The 14456-nt window shown below is 37.6% G+C and overlaps 1 protein-coding gene across 10 annotated transcripts in view; it reads right to left on the bottom strand.

The window, feature by feature from the left end:
* Positions 1–555: 555 nt before the first annotated feature.
* ERICH2 (glutamate rich 2) overlaps positions 556–14456 on the bottom strand; it is a 28619-nt gene continuing 14718 nt past the window's right edge. For 9 of the 10 annotated variants that reach the window (XM_063790553.1, XM_054679108.1, XM_063790554.1 and 6 more), the window contains 3 exons: positions 6606–6663; positions 1412–1483; positions 556–754 (listed from right to left, as the gene is read on the bottom strand). In XM_063790553.1, coding sequence (XP_063646623.1) covers positions 630–754; positions 1412–1483; positions 6606–6663 — 255 coding nt within the window. In that variant the 3' untranslated portion in view covers positions 556–629. Of the gene's footprint in view, positions 755–1411; positions 1484–6605; positions 6664–13816; positions 13924–14456 lie in introns of all 10 variants that reach the window. The other variant, XR_010149780.1, reaches the window with a different exon arrangement.

Genomic DNA, 14456 nt, shown 5'->3' with positions numbered 1-14456 from the left:
GATACATGCTGTAAAGAACATACAATGAATGGGCTGGGCACAGTGGCTCACGCCTGTAATCCCAGAACTTTGGGAGGCCAAGATGGGGGGATCACTTGAGGCCAGGAGTTTGAGACCAGCCTGGTTGATGTGGCAAGATCCCATTATCTAGACAAACAAACAAATGATGAATGATATAAAAGTGCCTGAAATGGTGGTAATTTATAGGGAACTAAACATATGAATTCTGGGGCAATAATGTCCATGCACAAATCCAGGCTCTACAAACAAATAGGTGTATGATACTGGACAAATTATTCACCCTGTCTGTGCCTCAGTTTTCTCATCTGTAGAATGGCATAATAATAGTACTTAATGGGGTTGTTGAATTATACAATGTGTGTAGAGCAGTTTGAACAGTACCTGGCACACAGTGCTATGTAAGTGTTTTCAACTATTTTCCTCTCTGAGTAACTCATATATTGAGCTAAGGCCTAAATATTAGGAAGAGTCTTAAGCTAAGAATATAGATAACTTAAAAGAAACTGTACCAAATAAGGAAGAATTAGACTAAAATGTCACTCTCGTCTTTATATTTGCATAGTATATATTAATGAAAATACATGAAGCTTTAAGTATTGCAGCAACACTCATGATCCATCTTCACCTTCGTCAGAGCTCTCGTCACTCAGCTCCTCATCGCTTTCTCCTTTACTCTCACCACTGCTGTCTTCATCACTGTCTTCACCGTCTTGCTCATGATTCTGAGTTTTCTCTGCCACAGAAAGGAACAGGATTGCTTAAGGTGTTTCTTAATATTTCACTCTGAAAAATAATTCTCCTTGCCCCTCCCTCTACCAAGAAATACATATATTTGTAACATAAGAACTGAGTTGGACTCGGCTAACTGCACTATGATCAAACGGTAGTACAAAGAAGAAACGTATTTTTACCGGCATACAGGTGTTTTTGATAATTTAAAACATAAGTCTATAAAAATAATTTTACTATTGTCAATGAAATTCTATTTAACAATTTCATAGAATTCTTTCTATCATAGAATTTTATTGACAATAGTAAAATTGTCCATTGAAAGGAAGTGAGACAGGGTAATTGAGAGGGTTTGGCTTCCCTTGGAATTGTGGGTAATTCCTTTAACACGCAGCCGTGTTAGCATGTTCTGCTTGTCAATACCTGATGCCTGGTGCCCAGGGAGCCTGCTCTGCTCAGGCAGTTCTATCCCACAGAGAGAAGGGGGTCATTGTGACCATCCACAGAGGACAAGCTGTTTCACTAAACCATTTAAGACAGCCATTTAGCCTTTTCTTAACCACTTCCTAAAGATGTATCGACAATCTCCCGGGATAATGGGTTTTTAAAGTGACTGCTTATAGTTCTATGAGAAACAAGGAATTTCAATTTTTAAAATTACCCATCAGCAACATTTCTTCAATAAGTGTGAAAAACTCCTTGGCCTCAGGATTTTCTGGTTCATAGATTAGGACTGAAAATGAAAATGGACAACAGAATGTGTGTTATTAACGTTCAGTGTTTCAGCAAACAGGCTCCTTAGAATGAAATTGAACTGTCAGTCAGAGCAGGTGAAAGGCACAATGCAATAAATACTAACAATTATACCACAGGTATATCTGAGTACAAATAGAGAAAATTCTGCACTTATATTTTGTGCTTTGGAAGATAAATGATCCTCACTATATTTTCTTTCTTTCTTTCTTTTTTTTTTTTTTTTCCCTGAGACAGGGTGTCGCTCTGTTACCCAGACTGGAGTGCAGTGGCATGATCTTGGCTCACTGCAGCCTCTGCCTCCCAGGTTCAAGTGATTCTCGTGCCTCAGTTTCCTGAGTAGCTACAGGTGTGTGCCACCACGCCTGGCTAAGTTTTGTATTTTTGGTAGAGACAGGGTTTCACCACGTTGCCCAGGCTGGTCTCAAACTCCTGACCTCAGGTGATCCACCCACCTTGGCCTCCCAAAGTGCTGGGATTACAGGCATGAGCCACTGCACCCAGCCCTCATTATATTTTCTACCTCCTATCCATAGAAAGCAATCTCTATCACCTCAATATAGCTTCCCTCATAGGCCAGTAGCCAGAGTGTTTCATGAACATAATCATTTCCCAAAGAAGGTACAAATTCTGCAAAATATGGAGACTTTGCTAATGAGAAGACTGTGTGCCTAGAGGTCTGTTAATCCTTCATCTCATGTCATCCACCCATCTACATGGCATCCTTTACTAAAGGTCTCATCGGAACACAGAGGAAGTTTTTGTTTGTTTGTTTTTAATGCAACCTCTTCCATGCTAGAGATGCCATTTTGTTACATCTTTCCAATAGGGGAAACTGATGTTACTTCTTTCTTTTCATCTTGACAACTTTTACTGTAGTCTACACGTTGGTCATTGCCTGCTTAACGACATTCTCCACCTTCATTGGACCCATTGTTTTCAGTACTGTTTATTCCTTTCCGCTGATCCTTTATGTCACTGTGTCACCTTTCTTTTGGACCACAACAATAGACTTTTTTAGGCTTGTTAGTATGTTACCGAAATCCTAGAGGCCAGAAAGATTTATCCCCTTAGTTTCAGAGTTGTCTAGACTATTTTATTCACTTTTTTAGATCTCGCTCCACAGACCTCTCTCTACTTCTTCCTACCAGCCTTGAGGAGTATTCATAATTTTGCATCATCCGTTTAGTATTGTGACTCCTGCTCAATATCTTGGTGGCCTCCAAGGGGGGCACTGAAACATCAAGTGTGCTCTTCATCTGGCTAAAAGTAAGACATAATTGTGAGGCTGGGCATGGTGGCTCACACTTGTAATCCCAGCACTTTGGGAGGCTGAGGCAGGTGGATCATTTGAGCTCAGGAGTTCAAGACCAGCCTTCGCAACCTGGTGAAACCCTGTCTCTACAAAAAAATACAAAAATTAGCTGGGCGTGGTAACACGTGCTTGTAGTCCCAGCTCCTTCGGAGGCGGAGGCAGGAGGATGACATGAACCCAGGAGATGGAGGTTGCAGTGGGTTGAGATCGTGCCACTGCATCCCAGCCTAAGTGACTGAGGGAGACGCTGTCTCAAAAAAAAAAAAAAAAAAAAAAAAAAACAGAGAGAGAGATAACCATTGTGGATTGTTCAATTAGACCCCATTGGCTCATAGGATCCCACCCATGGCTTTCATCTTGATACACAAAAAAGGGACTTTATTTCCTAATCTACTAACATAACTAACAATTTGTCATCAATCTGGGTTAGCATGACTGCGTGCCTGCTTAGAAGCTGCTTTTAAGGATCCTGTAAGTATTTGATGTATCATTATACATACCCATAAGGTTTCTGAGCAAAGTAATTTTTTGCACATTTTACCTTGGACTAAAATATGCTTATCATTAATAGTCTAAATCTCTGAGGCTAAGCTTCTTTCCAGAAGAGGGTTTCTGCAGCTTGCTTCTTTAGATACTAGTTTCTTTAAAAGTATACTGTAGGCTAATAGGAAAGAATGAGTTATTTTATTCAAAAATAAATAGAAGGTTTTGTAGGAACTATATTTTTGGAAGATACAGTATATCTGTATTTGCATTAGACATATAATGGCATGAAGTATTTTGGTTTTTGAGCCATTATTCTTTAACATTTACAACTGATGATTTATTAAATAAATCTTCCAGGACCTCCATGTATTATGTAGAGAATCTCAGGCTGTCTGGGAGCAGAAGTGTGGTACCCTAAAGAGACTGAGCTGCAGGCTTTTGACTTACAGGTGAAGTGACCAAAAAATAGGAAGATTGATTGGCACCAAATCTCATAGTCACTCATGAGATGAATGGAGAAACGTAAAGTACTTTGGACTCTTGACTTTCAGTTCCATTTAAAAACCACTTTTGGACAGGTGCAGTGGCTGATGCCTGTAATCCCAACACTTCGGGAGGCTGAGGTGGAAGGATCGCTTGAGCCCAGGAGTTTGAGACCAACCTGGGCAATGTGGTGAAACCCCACCTCTACAAAAAATACAAAAATTACCTGGGCATGGTGTTACGTGTCCACAGTCCCAGCTACTTGAGAGGCCGAGGTGGTAGGATCCCTTGAGCATGGGAGTTCAAGGCTGAAGTGAGCTGTGATCACACCACTGCACTCCAGCCTGGATGACAGAGTGAGACCGTGCCTCAAAAATAGTAATAATAATACTTCAGTGTTTTTATAAAAATAGAGAATTGAACATGATTCTATCAGGATTCCTTCTAATTTGAAATTCTGGCTGGATGCAGTGACTCTCATCTGTAATCCCATTGCTTTGGGAGGCCATGGCAGACAGATCACTTGAGCCTAGCAGTTCGAGACCAGCCTGGAGAATATGGCAAAACCCGTCTCTACAAAAAATACAAAAATTAGTGGGTGTGGTGGTACACACCTGTAGTCCCAGCTACTAGGGAGGCTGAGGTGGGAGGATTGCCTGAGCTGGGAGATTGAGACTGCAGTGGCTGACATTGTGCCACTGCACTCCAGCCTGGGTGACAAAGCAAGACCCTGTCTCAAAAAAAATTCTATATTTGTGGGTCACCAAAAATAATTTTGACTAAAATATTTTATTCAATGGCTCTAAAGGTCAAAAGTGCTTGAAAGGATTATTTACCTCAGATACAAGATAGGAAGTGTTGAAGTATTCAAGAAACCAATTTGTAAAATGAGCCAATGATCTAGAAGTACTCTATCCACAGTTGGGACTCTTGTGAGGCAAGCCAGGGCAGACCGTCACTCAATCCTTGTGCTACATTTTCACTTAAGGACTTTACTGTAAGAATGAATTTAAGTTTAACACTGCTTAATATTTTGAGTCTTGCTGTCAACAAGTTTAATTGTAGAGTTGCTATTTTCTCTTTTTTAACGTATTATCACTAATATGTTAGAAGAAAAAGATGCATAAAATAGTTGAAAAGATGATAGAGTTCAACAAAGAACCAGAATCTTTCCAGATCATTAAATGGAAATTCTAAAATTGGAAAAGACAACCTTGGACTCACTAAATAGTTTTAACAGCATATTGGATACAGCAGAAGATAGAATAAAGAAACCAAAAACAGGTAGATAGAAAATATTAAAACTGACACATAGAAATAAAAGAAAGAGAGCCAGGTGCCGTGGCTCACCCTGTAATCCCAGCATTTTGGGAGGCTGAGGCAGGAGAATCATTTGAGGCCAAGAGTTCGAGACCAGCCTGGCCAACATGGTAAAACCCCCATCTCTACTAAAAATACAAAAATTAGCCAGGCATGGTGGCACAAGCCTGTAATCCCAGCTGCTTATGAGGCTGAAGCATAAGAATCGCTTGAACTCAGGAGGCAGAGGTTGCAGTGAGTGGAGATTGCACCACTGTACTCTAGCCTCGGTGACAGAGCGAGAACCTGTCAAAAAAAAAAAAAAAAAAAAAAAGAAAGGAAGGAAGGAGAAGGAAGGAAGGAAGGAAAGAAAGAAAGAAAGGAAGGAAAACAAAACACACTAGAGCTGAGTATAAGATACACATGGGACATCATGAAAAAAAAGTCTAATTTATGTGTAATTGGAGACCCAGGAAGAGAAGAGAGAGAATAGACTAGAAGTGGTATTTGAAAAGGTAATGGCCAAGAAATTTTCAAAGCTGATAGAAACATCAACCCACAGAGTTAAGAAACTCAGCAAATGCCCTGAACAGTACAACTGCAACAAAAAACCCACAACTATTTTGAACATCAAGTCAAACCATTAAAAACCAAAGATAAAAAGAAAAATAAGGTAGATCATATCATTGCTCTACTCAAAAGCCTCCAGTGGTTTTCCCACCTCAGGGAAAGAACAGAGCCTATGCAATCTGACAACCCCTTGCCTATGACGCCTCTGACTTCATTTCCTATCACACTTCTCCATGCTCATTCTGCTCCAGTTACACTGTCCTCCTCACTATTCCTTTCAGGCACACTCCTGTCATAGCACATTTGCCATTCATCCTCCCTGGCACACTCTGCCTCCAGATATTCATGTGGCTATTCCTCCAGTCTTTCAGTGAGGCCTTCCTGGGCCATCCTATTTAAAACTGCTTTGCCTTCCTCCAGTACCTTCTATTCCTTCTTCCCTACTTTATTTCTCACCATGGCACCTATCATTCATGACACACTATCTGTTTATTGTCTTTCTAACACTAGACACAAATGTGGGATTGTCATATGTCTGACTGACTATTGTATTTCCAGTGCCTGGAACAGTGGCTGGCATGTGTAGGCACTCAATGTTTGTGGGATAAATGCATGCTCAGTTAAGGTTTGACTGCTGTGTCACCTGACACTTCTTTGAAACTAAAGGTATAAAGTTACTAACCCATCATAATGAGGGTAAAATTTTTGACTTATTTTCCAGTGATGGTAATTAGCCGATGCTAGTTTACATTAATTTATTCCACTAAAATGTACTCTAGAGATCTAAATTAGTCCTTATACCAATCAACCTAATTTATTATCAAGGAATCACTGAGACACTATCAGGGAATTCACTAGACCTATGATAATCAAGCCATTTTATATATTATGGAATTCATTTTTGAAAACAAAGAGAAGATTAGAAAATATGAAAGTATTTTGTACTTACTCATCTGACATAATTTTTTTGCCAGCTGGTACTCTTGGGCCATTTCTGCTCTCAGGAACTGGAAAACATTAAATTCTTCAGATAAGTGAATTTAAATGTTGTCAACTCTAAACTCCCTAGAAAATCTTCCATTAATCATTAGTTATTTTGCTTTTAACACTTCCACATGTTTTTCCAGGAGTCAGTCTATAATGAATAGTGAATCAATTAATCAAGGAAATTGAAGTACCTCTGATGGCAAAGCCACATGGGGTAAGGATGATACCTCTGCTTTCCTGCAGCCATACTGTGTATGTACTACTGAACAATTTGAGAATATGTAGGTTGATTCAACTGGCACAGATAGTGAAGACATTAATCACTTTATTTTAATATTCCTTTGGTTCAGATACAGGTTTCATTTGTAACTTAGTCCATAATTATACGACAGTTGAAAAAAATGCAGACTTACAAAATGTACATTTGATATTTTCCAGCATTGCTCTTATATCATCCAGTTTTGTTTTTATTATTTTTGTTATACTTTTCTTGTTACAAAATAATACATCTTTTTTTATGTAGGAAATTTAAAAGCTAAATACACACTTTCTGTCCCCAATTAAGAAGCACTTAATTTCTACCATCTATGAAAAATAAACACATTTATTTTTAACATCTTCATGTATATTCTTTCAAGTATTATTTTCCATAAATTAACACATGCATTTACAACATTTAAGATTATTTAGTAACTTAAAAAAAATAAACCATGGATTGTGATCATTTTCTCCTCATGGCATGAAATATTCTTACGTATTTTTTACTTACTTAGGCTACAATTTACTAAACTAATCTTCTATTATAGCTATTTAGACTGCTTCCATTAAAAATATGCACAAAAAAATCCCCTATACTTTGATGATTGTTCTTGCTTGTGTGTGACACATTCTGAACCACATGCAGGTATATGAGTTTTATTCTGTAAGAGACAGAGGCATATAGTAATATAAAAGAGACCTTTCTCATATACTTCCAGATATTTGATAAATACCCAGACACTGTTTTCAGAAGTAGTTCTCTACCAGTTGTCTCAATTTCTCCCATGGGTTAAAAAAAATTTTATTTCTAATGTAAATATAACTCTTCCAGAGATTTTTCTATAAGTCATTAATTTCATCAAAATTCTCATTCACATACTAATTATTTATTTTATTTTATTTTTATTTTATTTTATTTATTTATTTATTTTTGAGACGGAGTCTCGCTCTGTCGCCCAGGCTGGGGAGCAGTGGCGCCATCTCAGCTCACTGCAAGCTCTGCCTCCCGGGTTCACGCCATTCTCCTGCCTCAGCCTCTGGAGTAGCTGGGACTACAGGCGCCTGCCACCATGCCCAGCTAATTTTTTTTTTTTTTTTTTTTTTTTAGTAGAGACGGAGTTTCACCATGTTAGCCAGGATGGTCCCAATCTCCTGACCTCGTGATCCGCCCGCCTCGGCCTCACATACTAATTAATATGGATAAATGCATGCTCAGTTAAGGTTTGACTGCTGTACCATCTGACACTTCTCTGAAATTAAAGGTATAAAGTTACTAACCCATCATCATGAGGGTAAAATTTTGACATTATCTTAACCCCCTGCCCATGGTATGTTAAACCTAAACATGGTAGGTTCAACTCATGCAATAGAATTCTTATATTTTCAAAATCTATTCTTGTCTAGGTTAAACATGGTATGGTCTTAAACATGGTATGTTCAACTCATGCAATAGAATTCTTATATTTTCAAAATCTATTCTTGTCTAGGTTAAGACATTTTCATTTTCTTTCCTATTTGTGGTTTTCTTCCATTTTAATTATGATATTTAGTGGTTTATATCTATGTCATCCTTTTTTCAAATATCCAACTCTTGATACATTAATTTGGTTTTTAGTTTGAATTAAAGTTTAATTATTTTTCTTGTTTTATGTTTATTTTATTTTTCTAGTTTCTGGCATTAATATTTAGTTCATTTATTGTCATTCTTCCTTGAATCATCATCATTATCATCAAAGCTTTGAAATTTAAGCTTATTTCAAAATTTTAATAATTAGTGTTGTGGTGATTACTATTTTCCAAATAGTTTTTAAGTTTTTTTTTTTTTTTTGAGATGGAGTCTTGGTCTGTTGCCCAGGCTGGAATGCAGTGGTGCAATATCGGCTCACTGCAACCTCTGCCTCCTGGGTTCAAGTGATTCTCCTGCCCCAGCCTCCTGAGAAGCTGGGATTACAGGCATGCACCACCACACCTGGCTAATTGTTTGTATTTTTATTTTTATTTTTTGGAGGCAGAGTCTTGCTCTATCCCCCAGGCTGGAGTGCAGTGGCGCCATCTCGGCTCACTGCAATCTCCGCCTCCCAGGTTCAAGAGATTCTCCTGCCTCAACCTCCTGAGTAGCTGGGATTATAGGCGCCTGCCACCATGCCTGGCTAATTTTTGTAGTTTTAGTAGAGACAGGGTTTCACCATGTTGTTCAGGCTGGTCTTGAACTCCTGACCTCAGGTGATCCGCCTGCCTTGGCCTCCCAAAGTGCTGGGATTACAGGCGTGAGGCACCGCGCCTGGCTGTTTGTATTTTTAGTAGAGATGAGATTTCATCATGTTGGCCAGGCCGGTCTTGAACTCCTGATGTCAAGTGATTCTCCTGCCTAGCCTCCCAAAGTGCTGGGATTACAGGCATGAGCCACCGCGCCCAGCTGAAGTTTATTTTTTATTTTTCTTTTACATGCATGCCATTTAGAAAAATATTTTTTAGTTTTAAGTGGTTTTAATTTGTTATTGTTATTTTTGTTGTTAATGCCTAGTTTAATTGAGCATGGACAGGGAATGTGATCAGTAAAATATGCAGCTATTTTTATATTTTTAAAATCTATTGTGAAAAATTTAAATATACACAAAAGTAGAGAGAATAGTAAAAGAAATCCAATTTCCCAATTCTCAGCTTCAAAATTTGGGTTCCACCAATATCACCACACACTCTTTCCCCACCTCTGTCTGGATTATTTTAAAGCACTTTACAGATATCATCTCATTTTACATTACTATAAAACCCAATCAAAATATTACTATCATACCTAAACATTTAGGAATTTCTTAATATTATCTAATATGTAGTCTATTTAATGAAGCATTATATTAATACTAGCCTCAGAAAAAGAAAAGAAGTATGGAATCAATTTCAGACTCCCTTGTATTGACCTATTTGTTGTTTTTGTTAGCATAAAATATATTTCCTTTAATAGTTCAAAAGGCAGTAAAATTAAGAAATTCTTGCAATGGATGTTTTGCAGAAGCCCTTGATGAGAATTATCTAACACTCCAAAATTAAGCTGAAGACAGGTTTAAAAAACTATTTGTGATATTCGAAATAAAGAGATGCTTAACAACTAAACAAAAAGCATAAACACTGATGAAATCTGACTGGAAAAAAATCCAGCTAGAAGCTACAAAAGCCATTTTAAAGATAAATTCAGAAATCTAAATTTGGTGGAATATTATGTATTACAGAATTATTACTAATTTTCTTAGTTGTGATAAGGATATAGTGTTACACTGAAGAATGAACTTTGGAGACCCATGCTTGAGTATTTACGGGTGAAGTTTCATGATGTCTACAACTAATTTCAAGTATTTCAGTCAGAAGTATATATCTAGGATGGGCACAGTGGCTCATGCCTGTAATCCCAACACTTTGGGAGGCCGAGGTGGGCGGATCACCTGAGGCCAGGAGTTCGAGACCAGCCTGGCCAACATGGTGAAACCCGCTCTCTACTTAAAAAAAAAAAAAAATTAGCCAGGCATGGTGGTGCATACCTGTAATCTCAGCTACTCAGGAGGCTGAGGCACGAGAATCACTTCAACTCAGAGGCAGAGGCTGCAGTGAGGTGAGATTGTGCCACTGCACTCCAGCCTGGGCGACAGAGCAAGACTCTGTCTCAAAAAATTTAAAAAAAGAAAGAAAGAAGAAGAAGTATATGGCTAGGCTATATCTATGCCTCTCCTATCAAAAAAGAAAGATAAAGCAAATGAGGCACAATGTTAATGAGTAGTGAATCTAGGTAAAGAGTATTCAGGTGTTCATTGTTCTACTCTTTCCATTTTTCTATAGGTTTTAAAATTTACAAAATTGGCCAGATGCGGTTGCTCACACCTGTAATCCCAGCACTTTGGGAGGCCAAGGGAGGTGAATCACGAGGTCAGGAGATTGAGACCATCCTGGCCAACATGGTGAAACCCCGTCTCTACTAAAAACACACACACACAAAATTAGCCGGGCGTGGTGGCATGCACCTGTAGTCCCAGATACTCGGGAGACTGAGGCAGGAGAATCGCTTGAACCCGAGAGGCAGAGGCTGCAGTGAGCCGAGATCACGCCACTGAACTCAGCCTGGGCGACACAGCAAGACTCCGTCTCGAAAATAAAATAAAATAAAAATTAAAAATTGGGACAACTAAAAAGGGACACATTGTGAAAACAAAAAATCTTATGCACAGTACAAAACAAGATATGAAAGTAAGCAATCTCATATTATCTGAATTTTTACATGAAAATGAATTAATGGATAACTTTTATAATTAAATGTTGAAAAAGAAAAAAACAAAACAACTCCAGAGAGTCTAGTTATGGTAGATAGGGTCATTGAATGCTCTACAATTCATGCATGATTTAGGTGTCCAGTCAAAAGAAGACTAAGTGAAGTCTTTCTAATATTTGGCATCAATTTTTCTTCTTCTTTCTTAAAAGCACCTTATAATATTAAGGAGGTTTCAAAATTTCCTATATATGCTTTATTCTAGGAAGGAAATATAGTAAATATAATATGACTGATTTCTTTATATGATTCCATGGCTAGCAATTAAATTATCTAAGAAGAGAAGTACATAAGCATTTTTTATTTTGTGCTAAAAATCTAATTGAGGCTTTCGGCCCTGATGGAGTAATAGAGAGCAGACTTACTGTCCTTCCTTAAACAACCATAAAATTAGACATAAATATATGAAACAACAGTTTTCAGACACTGGACAACAGATACCACAGGACAGTGATATTTCTTAGAGTAGGGAAACAAAGTGGGTCCTATGATTGCCTCAGCTTACCACTTGTAGGCTGTTTCCAGGGGCCAGCATGAGGAAGAAAAATCTAAACAGAAACCAGTGATTTCTCTGGGTTGAAATAACATAGTTTGGACTGCAGAGATTATAGCCAAGGTGGCTATAATTTTCAAAAGAGGAGGGAGTTTCACAAAGACAGAGGGCTCCAGCAATCTGCAGAGGTGTTTCTTTGAGTCTTTGGCTGGTAATGATCTGCATGTGAGTGTGAAGAAACTATCTGAATCTGGAGAAAGAATCACTAGAATGAGCAGGTGGAATAATCACTGGCTATCAGACAGGGTTGAGAACAGCTCATGTTCTTACCAGCCAGAGTGGAAGGTCCTCCTAACACGCAGCACACTGGGGAGAATCCCCATAAGGGCACTGCCTTAGTACTGTCCTTATGCTACATAAAGGCTGCCCCGGATGCTCCCTAACAAAGCTTAAAAGCAAGGGTCAAAGAGATACCTGCTTCCAAGCACCTTAGCTGTGCACCAGAACAAATATTTACCGAAGTCCAACAATATTTACAGAAAAACAAAAAAAGTTTGTACCCCAAAACATAAGATTTACAATGTTTGGGATTCAGTAAATAATTGCCAGGTACCAGGTGTGGTGGTGTGCACCTGTAGTCCCCAGCTATTCAGGAGGCTGAGGCAGGATTGCTTGAGCCCAGGAGTTTAAGGGTGTCGTGTAACATGATCATGCCTGTGAGTAGTCACTGCACTCCAGCCTGGCAAAGCAAGACCCCATCTGTTAAAACAAACAAACAAACAAACAAACAAACAAACAAAAAAATACAGGCATGCAAAGGAGGAGGAAAATAAGACCCATAAGCAGGAGAAAACAAGCAGTAGAAACTGACCTAGAATTAACAAAGATGATAAAATAGCAGGCAGGCATGTTAAAACAGCTATTATATGCCATATGCTCAAAAACAGAGGTAAATATGAACATGATGATGACAGAAATAATAGGTATAAAAAATCTTAATAGAACTTCTAGAGATGATAACTATAGTATCTGAAATGCAAAAAAATATAATGCAGGATGGGATTAACAGCAGATTATAACTGCAAAGAAAAGATTATAAACCTGAAGAGATAGCAATAGATATTATCTAAAAAAATATGAAAAAAACTGAAAAAAATTTAAGTGGTATATCAGTGACCTCTGGGACAATAGTGAGTGGTTCAGCGTTTTAGCAATTGCACCTTAGATGAAAAGAGGAAGAGCAGAGGTCAGAAAAAATATTTGAAGAATAACTGAACATTTCCCAAACTTGATGAAGACTATAAACTCACAGATCCAAGAATCTTAAGGAGCAGAAGAAATATGAGGAAAACCACACCTAGGCACATCATAATTAAATTGTGAAATAAAATAATATGGAAGAAAAAATTTTTATAAGACATATTATATACAGATGAATAAAGATAAGAACAGCAGATATCTCTTCTGAAACTATGCAAGCTATGAAACAATGAAGCAACCATTCAAAGCCCTAAAAAAAAAATCTTGGCAATCTAGAATTCTGTAGCTAAAAATTTGTTTTAAATGAAAATGAAATTAAGACCTTTTAAGACAAAACAAGGCTGAGAGAATTTATTGCCAGTAGAACTGCATTATAAGAAATACTAAAGGAAGTTTTTTGGGTAAAGGAAAAGTGATATCAGGTAGAAATTGGGATCTACAGAAAGCTATGATCCAGAAACTGCACATATGTGGGTAAATATAAAGGACATTTGAAAAGAGATTTTAAAATCTCTTGAAAAGAGAATTAACCATTAAAAAAAATAATGTATTGAAGGGCTTACAACATATGCATGGATAGAAGTAAAATGTATGGGAAATAATACAAAGGATGGGAAAGGGAAATGAGTGTCCTATTATACAACATACATGAGGTTGTATAATAATAATTAAAGGCAGACTGTGATATCACAACAAGCGAGATAAAATTGTTTTGTTCTCCATAGAATTATCAGTAAATGCTTATGTATAATTTTTGAGTGTGTTGTTTCAGGCTTCAATGCCTTCACATATGCCTTTTCTGATGCCAGTAATGCCTTCTCTTGTTTTAACAGATGAATTCTATACTTGCCTCTTCCTTCAGGTTTCCAAGATTCTATTTGTGTCTCTTCCTCTAAAAATCCTCCTCTTATTCTTTGATCCTCCTGCTTCTTTTTTCAGTTAGTCCCTTAATCCTCCCTGTTCCCAGAAAACTTAATAAATAACTTTTGTTACTAGCATACATTTCATCTTATTGTAATTATTTATATATATGCATGTTATCAAGGGCAAAGACATGTCTCTCTTATTTATTTCTATATCCCCAGCAACTAGCATGGTGCCCAGTGTATAGAAAGCTTTCCTTAAAGCAGTCCTTGAAGAGTTTTATACCAAAACTTCTCTTACTCCTGCCTCAGCTTTACCAAAATACTGCATGTCCCTTCCAGAATCTTCTTTCACCTCTAACCTGGTGAAAGTAGTAAGAGAGATAAGTAGCCAGGTAAGCATCTGTGTGTGGACAAGGATCTTTTTATTAATTTTTAAAAATGTTTATTTTTAATTGATATATAATATTGTATACATTTTGGGGGTACATGTTTGATACTTGTATACAATGTGTAATGATCAAATCAAGGCAATTGGATTATCCATCATCTTAAACACTTATCTTTTCTTTGTGCTGGGAATATTACAATTTTTCTCTTCTGGTTAAAGTATACAATAAACTACTG

The sequence above is a fragment of the Pan troglodytes genome, chromosome 13 (assembly GCF_028858775.2).
Source record: "Pan troglodytes isolate AG18354 chromosome 13, NHGRI_mPanTro3-v2.0_pri, whole genome shotgun sequence".
NCBI classification, from domain to species: Eukaryota; Metazoa; Chordata; class Mammalia; order Primates; family Hominidae; genus Pan; species Pan troglodytes.
This window is presented reverse-complemented; position numbering and strand designations above follow the sequence as displayed.